The sequence below is a fragment of the Molothrus aeneus genome, chromosome 8 (genome assembly GCF_037042795.1).
Source record: "Molothrus aeneus isolate 106 chromosome 8, BPBGC_Maene_1.0, whole genome shotgun sequence".
NCBI classification, from domain to species: domain Eukaryota; kingdom Metazoa; phylum Chordata; class Aves; order Passeriformes; family Icteridae; genus Molothrus; species Molothrus aeneus.
This window is the reverse complement of record NC_089653.1, coordinates 4,049,001-4,070,218: the sequence shown is the minus strand read 5'-3', so window position 1 is coordinate 4,070,218 and position 21,218 is coordinate 4,049,001. Positions and strand designations below refer to the sequence as shown.

The following is a 21,218-nucleotide window of genomic DNA, read 5'->3' as shown; positions in this document are numbered from 1 at the left end:
CCACTCAGCAAGGGGGACATTTCTGCTTTTTCCGTGATCTCTGCTATTCTGTTTTGGTTTTATCTCTGAAATAACTGATTTAGGAAGAGCAACCCTGTAAGCTTTCTCAGGAGGGGTGGACTTTCTCCTCCCAGCTGTATTAATTGATTTAATTTATCTTAAATTTGATTGCAGTGAGCACCCCTAATTAACCTGATTTTTTGCTGATAATCACTCCCAAATGGAATCAAATCACAAATCCGGGGATGGATTGACCGGCACACAGAAAGAAGCCGCCCTCCGTGCATTAATTCAGCGAACGGGATATAATTTGATCCAGGTAGGAATCCACGGTCCCATCCTCTTGTGCTTCATCCTGAAGCTTCACTGGGGGCGTCAGCAGCCAATCCATGCTCCTGAATCACTCCTTGCTCATTCCTTTTTGCTCTGTTTCTCTCTCACATCCATGCTGATCATCACTGCGTTGTCTTTCACAAAGCAGGGTCGTATTCCTCAAGGAATTCCTTGCTTGATGGGAAATTACAATGAAGGTGGGGCTAGGACAACCCTGAGCTCTGCTAAATGTTGGGAAAGGTCAGGATTGGTGTCTCAAAACCAGAGAAAACCCACAGAGCAAAGTTTCAGAAGAGGGATGAGATGGGAAGTCCAGCACGTCACCTTTTGTGCAGATCCTTGCACAGGTACATGGGAGGCAGGTGCCTCACCTGCTCCAAGGTTTGCTCCCAGTTCAGGCTCCAAGGTCTCCAAGATCCAAACCTCCCATGGTTAAGGCAGGTGCAGCCTGGGCATGACCTTCAAACCCACCTGAGAAAGCCTTTCTTGGCTACCATGACCAAAACAAGCTCAGCCTCGGAAAGCATTGGGCACTGGCCATGACTGCCTTTGCATCCTGGAAGAAAGAACTGGAAACTGGATTTTAGGCAGGTGGAGGCCATGAACCTTGTCTTGTTTTGCATGGCACTAGAGGGCACAACAGCCCCAAGCACAACCTGAGATTCCTGGGAAAAAGCACATTCCAGGACCAGGCCAGCACCTGTGTTTGTGCCCTTTCTGCTGTACCTGACCCATGAGATAAGGGACTCCTGTATGTCTTAGATTTACTGTGGCTTTCTTAGAATCACAGGGGTTGGGGGGTTCCTTAAAGCCCATCTTGTTCCAGCCCCATGCCATGGGCAGGGACACCTCCCACTGGCCCAGGTTAATCCAAGCCCTGTCCACCCTCGCCTTGGAATTATCCTGGGGTTCAGGTTTCCCTACTGTCAATCTGGCAAAGCTCAAATTTCCTAAAGCACAGATTTCAGCTCCCAATCCCCCACACACTTCAACATCCTCTTGCTCTTCTCTCTCCTTTCCTTTTCCATCCCAACCTTGCTATTTTATCTTTTTCTCTTTCCCCCACCTCTCCTAATTTCCCTGTACCTTAGGGATTTTTCTTCCAGCCTGTCTGAGGATGCAGCCAAACATCATCTTCCTCAGTGCACACCTGGGTCATTCATTTTTGGGAAGTGGCTGATGTCCACTTTCCCTCCAGGCACCTTGTCAAGAAGGGTTTGTTCAGGTGCTGCCTTCCAGCCACAAACAAAGCCACTGCAAATTTAGAGAAGGGTTTATTTCTTGCTGTGCTCCCTCACACACCAGCTCAGACATAAAACCAAATGTCCCCAGGACTCCACCACGACTGAAAACATTGGAAAAACAGGAATGAGAATGGATAATTCAGGGCCTGTCCTAGGCTTGAGAAAACTAAAAGGGTTTGTGGTATATTCCTGTTTTCTTGTAACGATCTCTGTTTGTTTAAGTTCCTCTTAAATCAGTTGTACAAGGCATTTGCTTTCCTGGAATAATCCCAGAATGGGAAGTGACTAAAGAAATGGTCAGGGAGCCAAAAATGCTAAAGAAATGGTCAGGGAGCCAAAAATGGAAAAATTCCTGGAGCCCCAGCTCCTCTGGGAGTAGTGAATCACTGGAAGGAAGGAAGGAAGGAAGGAAGGAAGGAAGGAAGGAAGGAAGGAAGGAAGGAAGGAAGGAAGGAAGGAAGGAAGGAAGGAAGGAAGGAAGGAAGGAAGGAAGGAAGGAAGGAAGGAAGGAAGGAAGGAAGGAAGGAAGGAAGGAAGGAAGGAAGGAAGGAAGGAAGGAAGGAAGGAAGGAAGGAAGGTTAAAAATAGGGGAGGAGAACAGAGACACACTCATCTAGCAAAAAGAGAGAAAAAGGAAAATACTGATTGGCCTTCACATCTTTGAATATTAATTGGGGCCGAGATTTGCTCTCTGCCAGAAGGACCTCCTGGGTGGGCAGGTGTCATCCTCAGACTGGATGAAAATCCAGACAAGTTATAAATTTTGCAAGTGCTCCATTACCCAGCCCATAACTAACACACAGCCCACGGAGATTCCCCTGCCAGAGCCAGGAGGATTTCCAGTTTCCAGGGAGTTACTGACTGTCTGCACTTGGACTTCTGAAGTATCCCAGCCTTGGCAGCAGGACACTGCGTGATCCCTGCTGAATCCACCAGGAGCTGAAGGGAAGGAGGGTGTCTGACTCAAGGGTCAGGGTTGGTTTGATCCATGTTTAAAAGTTGATAGCTGAACCTTTCTTTTCTTCTCCTCCACGGCAGGAAAATGGGCAGAGGAAATATGGGGGACCACCACCAGGCTGGGATGGCCCTCCACCAGAGAGGGGCTGTGAGATCTTCATTGGGAAACTGCCCCGAGACCTCTTTGAGGATGAACTTATCCCCCTCTGTGAAAAGGTGAGGCTTGGTGGCAGCTGATCAGTTGCTGATGGTCAGAGCTGCATTTCATGGCTGAACTGAGCTGATGCCAAGGCCAGGCTGGGCAGGACTTGGAGCAGTCTGGTCCATGGAAGGTGTCCCTGCCCATGGAACTTTAAAATTCCAGTCTTTAAAATTCCAGTCTTCTCTAACCACTCCTACCTTGCTGACAAGTCTCTCTCACTTGGCAGATTGGCAAAATCTATGAGATGAGGATGATGATGGACTTCAATGGCAACAACAGGGGCTATGCCTTTGTGACCTTCTCCAATAAACAGGAGGCCAAGAATGCAATAAAGACGCTCAATAATTATGAAATCAGGTAAGCAAAGCAAAAACACCTTCAAGGAAACTTTAAATCATATGTATCAGTCTTATTTTGGCATGTGAGGGATATTTTTCCTGGCAGTCCAGAGCAAAGTTATTTAGATCGCTGTGTTTTGAGGGGAAATCTCCTCCTGTCTCCCTGTGCAGTCAGTGCTCATTAAAACCAACATCTTTCACAAGAAATTTCTTCTTCACAATTAAAAAAAAAAAAAGAAAACCAAGAAAATCAACAGCAACAACAACAAAATCTATCAGAACATTGGGGAAAAAAATGTTCTGCTTTGGATCAAATTAACTTTCCCCTAACCAGCGCTGTTTATTATGTTCCCCTCAGGTTGTTTGTTGTTGACTTACTCTATTCACAGTCTCCCTCGTGACAGATTGTGCAGATATGTTTTGGTAGATGGAGCAATTGCAAAAAATGGTGAAATAGGATGGAAACCAATTGGCAAATAGTGACATTTCCTAATAGAAAGGAACAGAAAAAACCCTCATGTTTGAGGGAACAAAACACCCAGAAATCAACAACAGATGGGCCCATTAATACGTGTTGGTTGGATTTCAACCTCACTAAATATTCTTTGCCAGTTCAAAGTGGGATGAGTTGATGCCTTTGCTTAAAAACCTTTCGGGATAAACCATTCTGGCAGTTGTATGGCTTTTTTAATAAAAAAGTGATGGGTTGTGAACTGCTTTGAGTGGGTCAAGGAACATGGAGGCCTTGGAGATGCCCTTTGTAGCAGAGGTTGGAAGGTCTTAGGGATCAGGCTTCACCCACTTCCTCCATTTCCTTCCCTGGTTCCAAGGACTCCTCTAAAGAAATTTTGCACTTCTTCAGGCCTATAAGAGACACTTTGACTCCAAAGAGGTGAACGAAGGAAATTTTTATATTAGGGTCTGCACAAAAGTTGGCCCATTGATGAGTCCATTAGTGGGTCCTCATTGGTGAGTCCTCAAATGGTGCCTCTCCATGGGAAGGGATTTTCTTCCCCCAAAACCTCAGTCACAAAGTGAGTGGGAAGCCACAAGCCACTGGTGACAGCACAAGGACCTGGGTTGGAGGGGGTGCAGTTGCCTGGTGGCAGCAAAAGGAAGAACCTCAAGTAGGAAAAGCAAAATTTGGCTTTGGTTTCTCCCTCAAATCCTTCATTTCAGCTGTGCTGCCTGATGTCACATTTAGCAGAGTGGCAGCTTTTGCACTGAGCAAGGCCACTGGAATATCCCAAAGAACAGCTGACACCAAAGCCTCGTGTTTGGGGACAGAAGAGGGGCTTTGCTTTAACCTTCTCCTCTCTTGACTCCTGGCTCCTGACCAAGCATCTCCCTTGTTCCAGGAACGGGAGACTCCTGGGCGTGTGTGCCAGCGTGGACAACTGCCGCCTGTTCGTGGGGGGCATCCCCAAAACCAAGAAGAGGGAGGAGATCCTGGCAGAGATGAAGAAGGTCACGGACGGCGTCGTGGATGTCATCGTCTACCCCAGCGCGGCCGATAAAACCAAAAACAGGGGCTTTGCCTTCGTGGAGTACGAGAGCCACCGGGCAGCAGCCATGGCCAGGAGGAAGCTGCTCCCAGGTCAGCAGGGGTGGGGAGGGGTGGCTTAGCCTCAGGAGTGTGGTGGCAACGTCTTCAGGGGGTCCAGGAATCCAAGGAAGTGGACCTGGCTGGGTTTTCTGCCCTCAGAGAGAAGTTTTCTGCTAGAGACACCCAAAGCCAGAGGTGCCCCAACACACCATGGGGTGTGGGATTGCCTGCAGCTCCTGCAGTGCTGATGATCCATGGATGTCCTTCAGGAGCTTGGGTTTATTGGAAATCCAGCCAGATGGATTTAGCTGTGTGTGTATCCATGCAGCTCTGCTTGGTCCTGTGTTTGTCTTGGGTTGAACATAAAATAGAGATTCATCTATGGCCTCTCAGGGAGTGTTGGGTTTTCCAGCTTTTACAGAGACAGAGTAACTGAGAGGTGTTTTAGAAGATTTTATTCCATTATTAGTCTTGATAAAAAGTGAGACATAAGAAATATAAAACTTAACACGATTCCATCAGAAACTAACCTATTTCCTAGTTGCAATACCTTATAAATATTTTTCAACCTATTAGCTGTTACTACACGATACTACAATTACTTCTAACACCAATCACCTGTATTTTTATCCCAAATAGTCTTACTACAATACCTCTTTCACAGTTCTAATTCTCTAAAATATCTAGTCTTTTTACATATTTTAAAACTTATTACATATTTTAAAACTTGTTTCTGGTTCAACCTCTCAACGATATCATCTCTGTTCCATGACCTTCCTAAGTCAACACACCTTATCTCAGTGCTTACATACAGATGTACAAAACTGTGTAAACTTTCTATCAAGTTTTTAAAATTCCGTACAAATCCATTTCTCAAAGGGAGAATCACTCAGGAAAGCATCCAAGAGCAGATTCAGGCTGGAGCATGGACTGGAAACTGATATTTTGGCAAAAAAAAAATTGGAATGAGGAATTGCTTTAGAGTACATCTGTGAAATTCAGCACTGGGAGACAGCCAAAGACCATTGTGAAGGAGAGAGAGGTTTAGCAGGTATTAGGTGAAGAAGTCACTCGACATTAAGTACATTTTCAGGGATTTCACCAATCTTCTCTTGCTTTCTTATGCTCCTGCACTGCTTTGTTGAGCACACTGGCTGCTGAAGGCATCCCACAAACCTTACGGTTTGAGATTTGTTCAGAACCACATTCTTTCACCTGTTTGATACATGAAATACCCTGCATCACTTAAATTTTTTTTCTTATTGTGTAAAAAAATGAGCATGATTTTGAGCACTAAATTTTCTTCTCTACTGAGAGATGTGTCACCCTGACAATTTTGCCTTTTATTCTGCATCTTCTTCTTCAGTTTAAGCCTCTCCCTGATGGTGGGAGCACATTCTGTGCTCCAGCACGAATTTCCCATGATTTTTATGAGGAAAAGGAAGGCAGGGGCAGGCAGAGCACTTGAAATCCTGAGCAAAGACAGCAAGACAGATGGAAGGAACTCAGAGCCCTGAGCAGACATGTGCAATGCATGAGGGTTTCCAGTTTAGGGAAGTCTCAGTAAACAATTTAGGGAATTCCAAAGGCCTGAGCAGGAGCCAGAGTCTTCTGAAGCCTCAAGCACAAAGCAGGAACTGGAAAAAAGTTTCAAGCCAGAGCTGAATGTGTCTCCAGCAGATGTGAGATTGAATATCATTATCAGATGGTTCCTTTAAACTGAACCTCATTGCTTTTTTGAGGGAGCTTTGTAGAGAAAGTGCTCAAAAATGGAGAGATTTCATTAAAAAATTTAAATTTTCTCCTGTCTCTGGCTAAACAAGAGGGTGGAGATGGACTGATTTTCAGCAAGAGGCACCAAGCTTAGCTCCTTGCTGCAAGTCAACCAGTTCATTATTTCCACCCTTGAAGTGAAAACAGCTACTCAGAAAGGGGCACAAAACAGCCTCACTCCACAAATCCCAGCTCATTCCCGAGGGATTCCAAGGGAACAGCACCTTCCCATTTAGTTTGATTATTTACTCTCCCAATAAACCTCCAAATTCTATCCTCACCCTCTCATTTCACAGCTCCCACCGCCTCTTAATTGGGTTGCACAAGCAGAGAAGCCTTTTTAGAGTGTTTTGCAGGATTTTCTTTGTCCCCTCAGCTGCCAATGTGTGGTTTAGGTCACTCAAAGAATCACCAGCAAGATCTGGGCAAAAGCAGGTTTAATATAAATTTGTGACATGGTTGATGGCAAGGGTCACTCTATTACTTATTATACAGATAAAGCAGACAAAGAAACATCAGATTAAAGCAATTAAAGAAATATCAATGTGTGGTTTAGGTCACTCAAAGAATCAGCAGCAAGGTCTGGGCAAAAGCAGGTTTAATATAAATTTGTGACAGGGTTGATGGCAAGGGTCACTCTATTACTTATTATACAGATAAAACAGACAAAGAAACATCAGATTAAAGCAATTAAAGAAACATCAGACAAAGCAATCAGATTACTCTGATTAATATCAGATTTAAACGATTCATGTGGAGACCAAGGAGGCAAAAAGGTGAGGAGGGAAAAAGTGAAGGATTCCAAGGGTTGAGTCCCGACAGAATAAACCCCCTTGCCAATCTCAGCCTCAGACTGGCTCAACAATTTAGGTCTAGATGGTTTATGATTCATAACAATATCTAATCATGGTTTATGATTCATAACAATATCTAATCAACACTAGTAGTCCTTAATAAGTTGACCGATTTAACACCTCTAATAGGATTAATAGAATTTTCTGTAAGTGCAACAGAACCGTAAATCTGACCAAAATAAATAAATTGACCAAAATCTAATGGCAACTCTAAAAAGGCAGCCTTGGTAATACACATGCATGCAAACAGACAGAAATATGGACTTCTGAAAATTCCCCTGGAGTTCAGTGAAAGTCTCACATCAGGTGCCTTTAAATCTGGAGCTGAGCCTCAAGAAGTGGGGACACCAACCCAGCTGCATCATCAGCATTCACAAATGTGATTTATTTGCTTTTTTCCTTCCCTGCCCCTCAGCAGCTCAGTCCAGTGCACACAGAGCCCCTGGGTTCGTCCTCCACACCCACACCCTGGTTTATGCATCAAGACTTTTTGTGTCCCTCCTTTCTTCTGCTGCAGCTTCCCCCAAACAAATTCAAACACACACAGAGACATCCTTGCTTTTGCTGTTTCGTTCCATCCCACTGGGACTTCAGGATCCCTGTTCTGGTATCAAGGGAATGAAACTTTGCTGGCCAAAAGGGGATTTTTATAAATACATTAAAATATTTCCCTTTAGGGAGTGCTCCAGGAAATGGAGGTTTAAAGTGAATTATTCCACATTTTCACTTCTCTCAGTTCTGGAGGCTCCAAAGGTATTTACAGGAGGCCATTCCAAGTGTGACCATCTGCCTTTGGAAAGGCAGAGCTGGGAAGGCTTTTTGTGGGTCATGTTTGTAGAATTAGGCCTGTTCTGCTGTGAAATAGAGCATGAGAAGGGGCAAGAGGAAGCAAAGCCCCCCAGCCCTGACCATGCCTTGTTCCCTTAAAGGAAGGATCCAGCTGTGGGGACACCCCATTGCTGTGGACTGGGCAGAGCCAGAGGTGGAGGTGGATGAGGACACCATGTCCTCAGTGAAGATCCTCTACGTGAGGAACCTCATGCTCTCCACCACCGAGGAGACCATTGAGAAGGAGTTCAACAGCATCAAACCAGGTAGGTGCTGTGCCTTCTAAACAAGTGCTGCAAGTGGAAATGTTTCTGCCTTCCTAAAATGCCACAAGAGATAAAAATAGCTGGGTTTTTCTTGCTGTGAAATGTTTGTGTGAAATGCCACAAAAATTGTCGTGGGGCTGAAGGCTCCCACCCAAAATGCCATCCCATTAAAGGCTGCTTAATTCCCAGCCACCATGAAGGAGGGTGATTGGCAACTTGAAGAGACCCAAAATGCTGCATGGGGTTGCCCTGTGTCCTCAAAATGCTTTGGAATCATTTAGTCTTTCTTTAAAAAGAGTTGGGGAAGCAGCTGGGTGACTTCAGCATTCTTCTGTGGCAAGGGATGGTGATAAAAATAGAGTGATTTAATACAACTCCTTTTTATCTGAGCTATCTAAATTCTGAACTCATTTTCATACATCCCCCTAGTCCCCGTGTAAATTGGTGAATAATTAGTGCTTTCCATTTAATTCAATATTCCTTTGTGGCATATCTTACATGCAGTTAGGGTGAGATTTTTTTTTCAAAAAAAGCTGGGAGAATTAGTTGGGAATAAAAAAAAAATTTTAAAAATGGTTGGGAATAAAAATCCTGCTGGCTTTCAAAGGAGATTTTACTTCTGAGTTGTTCCAGCTTTAGGAAATTCCACTCAAAACCAACAAAGTAAAAATAACCCTTTTCTGCAGCTCTGCAAGCCACACAGTCCATTAGGCATTAGGAACTGGTGCTTGGCAATGGGAAATCTCCTTTCATCTCACTCCTATTAGCTTCCTTCTATTAATTTTTTAAAATACACTGCAGAGCTTCAGTTTTCTTCCTCTAAGTTCTTCATTTCATGCCTTTTTTTGGACTAGGCTGCAATGCAAAGGTCTTCATGAGTATTCCTTGTGTCCTTCCAGCATTTCTGGCTCATACTTTTAGCCACCATCGAGCTGTTGCAGAACCCATTTTACTCCTTAGTTAAATTTATGTTATCCCACTCTCTGAACTGTTTCCTTCTTTTATTTACCCAGTTTTGCTCCCGAGCTTTGAGCAAGCTCACACTCCCCAGAAACACATTTGTGGCCTTTTGACACTTTGGTAACAGTCATCTGCTTTGCTCCTAAGAAGTTTTCCACCATAACAACACAAGTTCTGCATCATCTTTCATTTTCCTTTTATCATTTCAGCGTTCACATTGGAATTTTTTTTTTTTTTAATGGACAGCTTTGATTTTGGTGGCTAAAATCAGGAATGGGTGCATTGGAGCAGCAAAACTTCCAGCTTTGGGGAGAGAAAATGCTGTTTAAGTTACAGTGAGATCAAAAAAGGCAGCAAGGACGTGAAATGATTCATTGCCCTGCCGTGATTCTCTGCCTCACTCATTCAGCCACATTTCAGCACTACTTAGCTGAAATTACCTTGGATCCAGGGCATTAGGAAGCTGTTTTGACATCAACAAATCATGCAATAAAAAATGATCCAGAGCTTCCAATGACACAGCAATTGCCACATCTCTGAGGGCTCCACAGGCAGCACCAGGAATGCTAAGTTGGGACACAGCACAAGCAGCACCCCTTAAACCTGTGCCAAATTCACAGCCTGATGACTTCTGCAGAGCTGTCTCTCTGAAAAGCCCTCCCCTTGCTCCCTAGGAATCCCAAGGAAATTCCTCCTCCATGGAGCTGACCCAGGGGTGGGTATCACATTGCTTGGCCCAGCAGAGGCCAAAGCAGTGGAGAGCAGAATTTTTGGCTCAGCATTGGTGTCCTGGAATGCTCTCCAGCAGGCAGAAGGGGGATATTCAAAACACAGCGAGTTCATTAAAGCTTCCACTTGTAAACAAAGCATCAGCATATAACTCCCATAAATTTAGGCTTGGAAAATCATCCTCTGTCCCAGAAGGACACAAAGTGCTACTTTACCATCCCTGTGTCATTCCAAGACGTGCAGCCTGCTTGGGCTGTGGGCTGGGACAGGCTCATTTAGCCCTCTGCAGCTCCTAATGACTCCCCTGAACACCAAAGAAATGTGTTTCCACCTGCATTTTTCTAAGTGCATGCTTTTTGTGGCAATATGGCATTTCCCTGTGCACCTGTTCAGCTTTAGGAGGTAAGAAGCCAACAGAAGAGCTGTTCAGCATCCCTTAGCCATGTTTCCAAAGGATTTTTCTGGGGGTTTTACAGGAGGCTGGGCTGCCTGATGTTGTGCTTCCCAAGCCACAGGAGCAGAGAAGATGAGGAATTAAAGAAATGGCTGAAGGCTGTGGCCATGGGGAGCAGGACTGGTGGGGTTATTTTGGAGACAGACTCCTCAGTGTAGAGTATGAGTTTCTGGCATCAGAGCAGCTGACAGGGGAAAGACAAAACTGTGGGGGATGGATTTAGAAAAGAAGAACAAGTAATTTACATTTGAATTACTTTGGATAAATTGGATGTAAGAAAGATTCAGGCTGGAAGAAAGATTCTCGAGCCCAAGCCCCATCCCAGGAGGGCCAACCCTCAGCTGCAGAGCCTGACTGGGGCCGTGTCCAGGTGAATTGGGGCATCCAGGGAAGCCCCACTGCCCCGGGAAAGGCTGTTTCCTATAGAGAGGCTGTTTCTTAGGGAGAGACCTGCTGCCCCATCAGCCCCAGCCCATCCCCATGCCCTGGGCTGCTCTGTCCTGGGCAGGGCTGGCTGTTCATTCTTCCTGAGCTGGTTGTCAAGGAGAAAAACCACCTTGTTTTATGGCAAAAGCTGCCTCCAATGCACATACAAAAGCGGGGAGATGGGGATCACAGGGGGTGTTCCCACAGCTGGTGCATTGTCAGTCACAGAAGGGAGGCACAAGACCAAAGGCAGTGTCCAACAGAATGGTTTGGACAGGAGAAAACCACTCCAGTTTAACGGGAATCTTACTGGTATCTGACCCCAAACCCTTCTAGTTTGCCTTGAAATGCTACAACCATTATATATTGATTTTCCTCTGGAATATGCATCCAAAGAGGTGAGGGGACACTGACCTCTTGTTCTTCTACCCTTGCTCAGCCTTTGCTCTCCAGGGGCTCATAACCTGACAGAGCCACTCTTTCAGGTCTCTGTTTTCTGACTAATCCCCACTTCCCACTAATATTCCAATGTTTTCCACAGGTGCAGTGGAGAGAGTAAAGAAAATTAGAGACTACGCCTTTGTGCACTTTAATAAAAGAGAACACGCAGTGGAGGCCATGAAAGCCTTGAATGGGAAGGTAAAGCTGCTGTAAATGTTAATTCCTGGAGCTTACAGTGCAGTACATTACACAAAGCCACCTGCTTTATTAGCTCTAAAATCCTCCTGGAGGTGTTATCCCAATTTGCTCTTTGCTGGTTGCTTTTATACTCCTGAATTTGTTTTTCAGCAGCTCTGTTGTACACAAACGATTCATTTTGGCTCCTTGGATTTGTGCTAAGTGTTTGCCTGGCTCTAGCTCATGCTCAGACAGAAAAAAAAAAAAAACAGGAAAAGCTGAAAGAAGAACTAGGAAAGGAGGGGTGAGGATCCCCCCCCTGGCTCACACTCACATCCTTGTTCCAGACTGCCAACAAAAACACTGGCAGGGCAGCGTGTGAATGGCAAAGTGGGACAAACGAGGTCAGCCCAAACATCTGCTCTGAGTTCAGATGCGGATTTGTGAGGAGGCTGCTGAATTTAGCCCTTCTTGCACTGCATGTAATTCACTCTAAAGCCAGAGCTGTTCCCAAAGAGGTGTTAACCCCGCTCCTATTTTTAGTGCCACTGCTGTTCTCCATGGGGGCACGTGGAATCTCGCTGCCTTATGAGCTGCTTTGCAGGGAAGTGAGGCCTTTTGAAGGCTTTGCTGAAGGAGCCTCTCCCAGCTAGAGCCAGGGCTGGGCACTCTCAGGTTAAGCCTCCAACCATGTGAAGGAGATCCAGGGCTTTTTTGGGGTGGTTTCCTCCACCTTCTCATCTGTTAGGATGTGGGGGCAGCTCCCCCATAGGTTGGATTTTCATCAAGCACTTTTAACCCCTTCCCCTGCTGCCTTAAACAGCTGGAACAGAGGCTAGACAGAGTTAAGGGGAAGGATATTTATATTTAATAAAAGGATATTTATTGCAGGGCCTTCAAAGGCCACACTCTGGCAGTACCAGAGCCACGTCTTTGGCTCTGCCCAGATGGCTCCAAGATGGAAGCAAAGGAGGGCTTAGTGACAAGATCTCACATTTTTATAAGTTTTGGTCCATAGCATATTGGAGCTAATTGTCCAATTACAGCCCCAGCCCATGAAGTCCCATCCTTTTATTTTCTCTCTTCAGTCCACATAGTTTATACTCTTGGGCCTGAGATCCAGATCTGGCTGTCCTTGGTCCCCAGCTAGAGAAGGCATTGTTGTGTCCACCAACATTGTGAAGAAAGCTTACCATCCCCTTATATGAAACCCAGACCCACACACCCAAGCAGCACAAAATCAAAAAGAAAGAAGAAGAAAGCCAAAACCCAAGGCATCATTTCCCCCCTGTGCTTGTCCCTTGCTCTCTCAGGTGCTGGATGGCTCCCCCATCGAGGTGACCTTGGCCAAGCCGGTGGACAAGGACAGCTACGTGAGGTACACACGTGGCACTGGTGGCAGGGCCCCGGTGCTGCAGGGGGACTACACCTACACCCTGGGCCACCTGTACGACCCTGCCACCGCCTACCTGGGCGCCCCCGTCTTCTACGCACCGCAGGCCTACGCGGCCATCCCCAACCTGCACTTCCCCGCCGCCAAGGGGCTCGGCAGCAGGAGCATCCTCCGGCCCCCCTCCATCCGAGGTAATTCCCTCTTGGAGTTTTGGAAAACTGAAAACCACCCCCTCCCACCCAGCATCCCCTCCAGGGGTCGGGCAGCTGCTCCCCAGATGGGTATTGGTGACATTGGCATTGCCCCACTCCTGGATGCCGTTTTCTGTGATGGGAAACAAAGGGTTTAGGCTCTTGTCTTTCCCAAAGGCAACCTTCCAGCTGGAAAAAAAATTGTTTTCCTGGAAGGAATTTCTGGGCTGCCCTCAGTCCAGTGTAAATAACCCACAGATCCTCCTGGTTTTGCCCCAGCAGGGAAGACCAAATAAAACACTTTTCCTTTCCCCCTCCCACAGCCAGCCACCACCACCACTATCTTTCCTCTTGTCTGTGATGGTGTTCACATGGGTTTTTGGATGAGGGAAGAGACTAGGATGTTTCAGAAGGCTTGATTTATTATTTTATTATATATATATTATATTAAAACTATACTAAAAGAATAGAAGAAAAGATTTCATCAAAAAGCTAGCTAAGAATAGAATAAGAAAGAATAATAACAAAAACTGTCTTGGACAGAGAGTCCAAGCCAGCTGACTGTGATTGGCCATTAATTAGAAACAACCACATGAGATCAATCCCAGATCCACCTGTTGCATTCCACAGCAGCAGATAATCATTGGTTACATTTTGTTCCTGATGCCTCTCAGCTTCTCAGGAGGAAAAATCCTAAGGAAAGGATTTTCCATAAAAGATGTCTGCGACACTTGTCCTTGAAAGTTGCAGGGAAAATTTTACCAGTCCTGGTGTTTTCTGACCCAAAGCTGTGGAGTTTTCCAAGGAAGTCACGTTGCCCTGGTGCAGGGTAGGGAATCAAACAAGCCATTCTGTGCTCTGGGAGCTGGAGGCCCCCTTTTGGGGGATTGTTAACTTAATAATAGTTAATTCAACTAGTTCAATCTATGAATAAAAGAGAATATTTCTGAGAACTCTTGGGTGACCCTGCCTGGAGCCAAATCAAATCCCCACACCCCAAATTAAATGTCAATACAGGTATTGCTCAGTCAGTGCAGATGTAAGTTTGGGACTAGCAAAGAAATAACTCTGTCATCTGATCTTCCTTCCAAAGATGATGCCTTGTGTCCCCAAGCCAAGTCCCACAGCAGGCTAGGACTCTGTGTGGCACCCTGGTAGGCCTGGCAAGGATCATGATGGCCAGTTTTTGTCCCTTTAGCAGGAAGCAGACAGGGCAGCAGGAACAACCCTTGTTCCTCAAGCTTTTCCCCACACAGGTGAACCAGCTCCTCTAAAAGTTGTGTTAAGGAAAGGAGCAGATATGATAATTCCCCATCCATCTCCTGCCTCATGGTCTCCCCAGACTCCCAAGCAGGGCTCCCTGAGAAAAAATGGAAGTGTAATAGGGCAAAACCAAAGAGGATTTTTGTCCATATTGGTATGAAATTGTGTAAGCTGTGATTTCTTCAAGGTGAAATTACACTGATGGGTAACAAAAGATTCCAGCTGTCCCCTCTCTGACTTCCAGCTACAAAGCTGGCTAAAAATCTGTCTTGAAATCAAAACTGACCAGAGATGATGAAAAATGGGCAAAAAGAAGCAGTTTTTCCCCAAAACCCCTCACCTATCCAAGAAAGGGTGTCAATGTCAAGCCTGTGTTATCCCACCACCAGGCCCTGGGACCTCCTGCCCACCTGCTTCCCAACCCTCCCAGCAAGCGGGGCTAACTTTTTCCTTTCAGCGAGAATCAGGGTCCTTTTTCCGGTGATTTGATTCGGTTTAATGCCTTCTTACATTCCTAGAAATTTACATGAATGTACCTGTAGGGGCTGCGGGCGTCCGAGGCCTGGGAGGCCGCGGCTACCTGGCGTTCCCGGGCCTGGGGCGCGGATACCACCTCAAGGGAGACAAGAGGGGAGAGGAGAAGCTCTACGACCTCCTGCCAGGCATGGAGCTCACCCCCATGAACCACGTCACGCTAAAGCCCCAAGGGATCAAACTCGCCCCTCAGGTACGTGACCCCAAAAAGAGCGGCCATGTCCCAAGTGTCCCAAGGGTTGTGTTGGGAAAACGGGCCCCTCGTTGAATCTGCGCTGTGGCCTGGTAAATAAATCCGTTCTTGGGTCTCAAAAGACATTGAAATATGAGCTGCACCATTCCATCTTGCAATATCCACCTGCCTCACAAAATCATGGAATGGTTGGGGTTGGAGAAGACCTTTAAGATCACCTTGAGTGTCAGGGGAGAGTTGTTATAAATGCCTTAATCAGGTTCTGGCTGTCGCACCATAAAAGCACCATAGGCCGAAGAATTCCCACCCATGATGGGTTTGATACATAAAATGCATCAGCTGGGGCTTCACCAGGGAACAATGCACATGTATAGAAAAATGATGCAAATTTTCAAATCATCTATGGCAAAAGAAGTGTTGACATCCTTCCAGCCTAGCACGGAAACTCTTTGATTTGGTTTTGTGTGTCGATGCAAATGGATGAAGAGGGCTGAGGAGAAATCCACAATAAATTCCCTGAGTTTCTGGATGTCCAGCCCTGACAATAACTGTTTTATAACCCTTATATTGTCCAGAGCAACACAAGAAACCAACTTCACCCCGAATTTTGAAGCATGTCTTTGCCTATTAACACTTCAATTGCCACAGCATCAAGTTTGCCAAAGTTTATGAGAACATCCTTGTTTTCTCCCAGAAAACTGGACAGTGGGATTTTTCCCTCCTGCAAAAGTCCCCTTAGTCTGTTTTGTCAGCAAATCACAGAATCACAGAGTGGTTTGGGTTGGAAGGAATCTTTAGCTTACCTAGTACCAACTCATGCCATGCATAGAGACACCTTCCACTAGAGGTGTGAAATCCCTGGAATGGTTCTGCAGAGCCTTAGGGCAGGTGAAATTCATTTTTATAAAACCAACCTATAAAGGAGTTGGGACAGCAGGGAACAAGTGTTGCCACAGTGAAAAAATGAGCTGTTGTAATTGAGAACTGAACTGTGTAATGAAGCATTTTACACTGCAAGACCCTAAACTTCAGCTGGAGCTGTGGTGGCAAAATTAAAAGCAGCAGTGAGGTTTAATTTTTTCTTTTTAGTTTTCAATCTGTTCAAATGTAAGCTGTAAATGAGGTAGACCACAGCAAGACTTCAGGGTGACCTAACTGTGGCCTTCCAGTGCCTGAAGGGGCTACAAGAAAGATGGAGAGAGACTTTAAAAGGGCCTGGAGTGCCAGGACACAGGGAATGGCTTCCCACTGCCAGGGGGCAGGGATAGATGGGATATTGGGAGGAATTTCTTGGCTGTGATGGGGGTGAGGCTCTGGCACAGGTTTTTCAGAGAAGCTGTGGCTGCCCCATCCCTGGAAATGCTCAAGGCCAGGTCAGGGCAACCTGGTTTAATGGAAGGTGACCAATCCCCGCTGGGACAGCACACAGGGAGTGGGTTAAAAACCCCTGGAATCCCAAGCCAAAGCAGGAGTGTTTCTGGACAGCAGTTCCCAATTACCATGGGACCAGCTGTGCCAAGGCTGAGGGCAAGTGGTTCAGCATTTCAAAAGCTGCAATCCCCTGCTGAAGCTCGTGGAATTAATTGGATGGAAACACAACCTTTTTTCTTTTTAAAAAGAAGCCTATTTGGACTTCTCGTGCTCTGTAACCCACTAAGCCAGGGAGGCAGCAGAGCAGAGGAGATGAATGCAGCCCGAGTTTCTTTAGTCCTCTGAAACAGACATCCATGAGACAGAGATTCTGAGGAGGATTCAAAGCAAACCACACTGAAATAATCTAATCAGCAGAAGGACTCAGATGCCCAGCCGAATAGGGAATAATTTCAGGAATTAAACAGATATTAATGTATAAAGCATTTAGATGAATCTTACACTTGAAGCTGGGTGCAGTATTCTATCTGCCATTTATTTTGGATTTTTTGCTAAGCTTTGAGGAAGCTGCCAGAGATCCCTGAAAACTCTTTGTGGGAGGCAGCTGCTCAGCACAGGGGCTGGAGCTGGGCAAGGAGGCTTCTTCACAGCAATTAACCCCAGCACAAATCCCCTTTTTTTTCCTTCTAGATCTTAGAAGAAATTTGCCAGAAAAACAACTGGGGACAGCCTGTGTACCAGCTCCACTCTGCCATTGGCCAGGATCAAAGACAGCTCTTCCTCTACAAAATCACCATCCCTGCCCTTGCCAGCCAGAACCCCACCATGTATGTCATTAGGGAAAGGTTTCTGAGGTTTAGGCTTTATTTTATAAATTCTATTTTACCTAACAGCTGTCCTCAAAGTCCCAAGAACACAGGTCTCAGTTTCCTTTTATTTTAAAAAAATTATTAAATATATTTTAGAATATTTATTGTTTCCATATTTATTAAATATTAATTTAATTCAAAATTTTAATTATTTAATTTTTAAATTTTAATATTTATTTGAAATTTTAAATCTATATTTGTTTTATATATGTATCTTCGTTTATTAAATAATATATGTTTATATAATTATATATATGTATAGATGTATAGATGTATTGTATATATAATTATATATTATATATACAATATATATATTTGTATTATATATTAATATATTACTTTGTATTATATATAAAAATATATAATTATATAATAATTATATATGTTAGTATAGTATATATGCACATATGGATATCTATATTAATATATTTATATTAATATACATATCTATATTAATGTATATGTATATGAATATACATATATATTAAATACTCTTTTAAAAAATACAGGGAGAAAAACATCCACAGAGTATAATTAAGTGCTGTGCTTGGTGCTCTCTCTGCTGGTGCAAACATTACAGAAAGGCAGACACAATCAAGCAAAAAGGTGCTTTTTTTGTACAAAAAGAAAGCAGACGATAGCCCTTGTGGGGAAATGAGAGGAATTTGAAGGTACATGCTGATATTTCAGCCCCAAATATGATTGTAAACATTTCTGACCAAAACCACTCTTTACTGTGTATTGTAAAGAAAAACCCAGGCTGGGTATTGTAAAGAAAAAATGCAGCAGGGTTATTTGGGGGGTTTTTTTGATGGAAAAAGCACAACAACCTCTGCAAGGATGTTGTGTCCAGGGTTGATAACCCCAGCGAGGGAGCAGACCACGGGGAGGAGAGCAGCTCTGGTAATGCACCAGCCCAGGGAAGCCACGCTTCCATTTGCTGCGTGGGGTGCTGACAGCTCTAAGCGGATCAAAAATGGGCCCCAAGAAAAAATATAAAACTTTACCCAAGAAAACAGATTGTCCTAAGTGAGGATCCATCCAACACTGCGGTTGCCTCCAATTGCAAGCGAGTGCGGTGGAAAGATTGGGAGAACCCAGACCCTAATAACCCTGAAGAGCCAGATCTTTATACCTCCTTTTGTATTTAAAACTAAGTGATGAAAACACCTGGCAGGAAAGCCCTGGGGAAAGCAAACCCAGCTAATTTTGTTGTGTGCTCACAGACACCCCTTCACACCGCCCAAGCTCAGCGCCTACATCGACGAGGCCAAGACCTACGCGGCAGAGTACACCCTGCAGACCCTGGGCATCCCCGTGGAGGGGGCAGAGGTGCCTCCTGCAGCACCAGCTTTCCCAGGTATGGGCATGTCTGTAGAGCAAAAGGCTCCTGCAATGTCAATTTTCCTGGTGGCTCCTTGTGGATGTGAGGAATGAAGCAGGTTTTGTCCGCTGAGGACTGGCCTGGTTGTGCTCCCCCACAATGACTCATGTTGCTTGTGTGTCTGGCATGTTTAGCAGAGAATTCTGGACTGCTTTGGGTTGGAAGGGACCCTAAAGATCACATAATTCCACCCCTTGCCATGACAGAGACACCTTCTGCTGTCCCAGGCTGCTCCAAGCCCTGTCCAGCCTGGCCTTGGATGCTTCCAGGGATCCAGGGGCAGCCCCAGCTGCTCTGGGCAGTCTGTGCCAGTTTATTGCCCATAAAGGATTTTATCACAAATTTCTGTGTCCACACCCCAGAGCATTTCAGGTTGGGGTCACTGGGGTGGGGGGCTCTGCTCCAACCCTGACCCCTCAAGTCAATGCCATGGCTGGGATTATGTCCAGGGGGGTCAGAGCAGTGTCCAAGGGCAGAGAATCCCAACATCCAGAGGCCCATCCTGGCACCACACATCCTCTCCAGTCCTCCCAGTTTGTGAAAACCTCCTTCAACTGGGAGCCCCAGAAACAATGCAGGATGCAAAGCTGGCATCCCCAGTGCCACATCTGGGATGAGTCCCCTCCCTGGCCCTGATGTCACCAGGATGGAGGAGATCCTCTTCCCTGCAAGGATGATGAATTCATGGGCTCTCCATCCTCCCCCAGCACCCCCTGCCCCTTGTGAACCCACACTTGGGATTTCATCTGCCAAAGAAGTGACGCAGCCATGAAAGTTTGGATCCAATCCCAGCTCTCACACCCCCACAGAAGGTTTTTCTCCCAGTTTGAGAATTCATAGCTCTTGCAACTGCCCAAAACAGCTTGGAAAATCATGGAAAACACAGGAATTACATTTGCCGTGCTCTCCAGCATGACAGCAGTTCTGATGGAGAGGCAGCACCAGGTGCCAAGCTGCACATGAGGAACCCATTAGTCAGTACTACTGAGTTGTTTGGAGTGTCTCAAGGATGGATTTTTGAAAAAAAAATAAAACATCTATCCGGCTTCCTGCCACAGGAGTCCGCAAAAGCCACAGAAAAATCAATTTGTCTGGGCTTGTGCAGCTTCCGCAGCGTGGAGACCAAATGGGCTCTTTATTGAATCCAGCCTCCACTTACTGCTTAATTAGCATCTCTCCTTTTCTTTCATCCACCCTTATTTATTTGTCTTAGGAGCTTGGCAAATGGACATGCGCTAAAGTTGCTGCTTGCAGCAAACACCAGTCCTTGGTCAGGGCTTGCTAAAGCTCAGCTCAGGCCATGCCCAGCTCACAGCTCATTTCTCTCCCGATGGTGGCAGCTGTGCTCTAAGTCCCAGATTTCTCAATTCCTGTTGAGATGTTGCACCTGGCTTTGCTGGTGCAAAGAAAATACTCTGGAGAGCCACAATATTCAATTTGTAAGGAATTCATCATGTTTTTTCCCCAAAGTGACACCTCCAATGAGGCAATGTGTGCTCCCTGTTGCCCAATATTTCCATTCCCCCACCAAGAGGACCTTGGCTCTGGCTGACCTGGAGTTGATCCCATTGCCCACATGGTCAGACAGGATCCTGGGAGATGTATTTTGGCAGCAGAGCCTGCTCCAGCAGGTCCAATGGATACCCCAGCCATTCTTCCCAAATTTAGACTTTGTCTTAATTCCTGATTCTTTTACAACAAAACACTGCAGTCTGCTTGACAAGCTGCTATGCCCTGCCTTCAGAGGAACAAGCCCCAAATGATGCTGTTTTCCCAGTGATTCATTCTCAAACAGCAGCGCTTACATCTTCCCATGGAAAATCTGGAAGTGTTGAAACCACATTTTCCATTAGAAACCAATGGGAAAAAACCCAAAAAATCCCGTCCACCAAATATTTGCTCCCTGCCATTGCATTGACAGTATTTCCCTACCATGGCTGTCCTGAACTGCCTGTATTTTGGTTATGAAGGGATCAGAGCTATATTTTCTTCAAGAATCCTGCCCAAATTTCCCCCGTTCTAGGTTGTTTCCTTGCCCTCCTCATGCCATATGCAGGGTGGACTTGTCCAGAGCACCGTTAGAAACAATCAAAACCTGAGGAAAAAATATTCAACCAGAGAGTGTTTTTCCAGCACTGTGTTTAACAAATCATGGGTGAGGAAAAGCTTAAATTTTCCTATTAATTATTTAATTGATTTACATTATTCCCACCAACAAACTCACTGCTGCCTAAGCCGTTTCCTCTTTAGGTCGTCCCATTAAAACCTACCGGGCGATGGTGAGTTTTGGATGGATTTTCATTAATTAATCCACGGGTTTTCCTTCTTTTTTTCCTTTAGGATACACCATTGCTAATGCAGCTGCCACTGTCACAGCCACTCAGCTCAAGCAAGCAGTGACACTGGGACAAGATTTGGCCACATATGCGACCTACGAAGCCTATCCTGCCTTCGCTGTCGCCGCACGGAGCGACGGCTACGGAGCCTTTTAA

General features: G+C 45.5%; 1 protein-coding gene across 2 annotated transcripts; it reads left to right on the top strand.

Moving 5' to 3' along the window:
* Positions 1 to 220: 220 nt before the first annotated feature.
* Positions 221 to 21,218, top strand: A1CF (APOBEC1 complementation factor). Of its 2 annotated transcripts, none has more exons than XM_066554720.1 (11): positions 221 to 319; positions 2,616 to 2,750; positions 2,963 to 3,093; positions 4,433 to 4,671; positions 8,177 to 8,341; positions 11,452 to 11,549; positions 12,842 to 13,112; positions 14,918 to 15,102; positions 17,164 to 17,300; positions 18,569 to 18,702; positions 21,067 to 21,218. In XM_066554720.1, the coding sequence occupies exons 1-11, from the start codon at positions 221 to 223 to the stop codon at positions 21,216 to 21,218; spliced, it is 1,746 nt and encodes a 581-aa protein (XP_066410817.1). The 2 variants fall into 2 exon arrangements, with proteins under 2 accessions (XP_066410817.1, XP_066410816.1); XM_066554719.1 differs by having other exon boundaries at positions 14,894 to 15,102.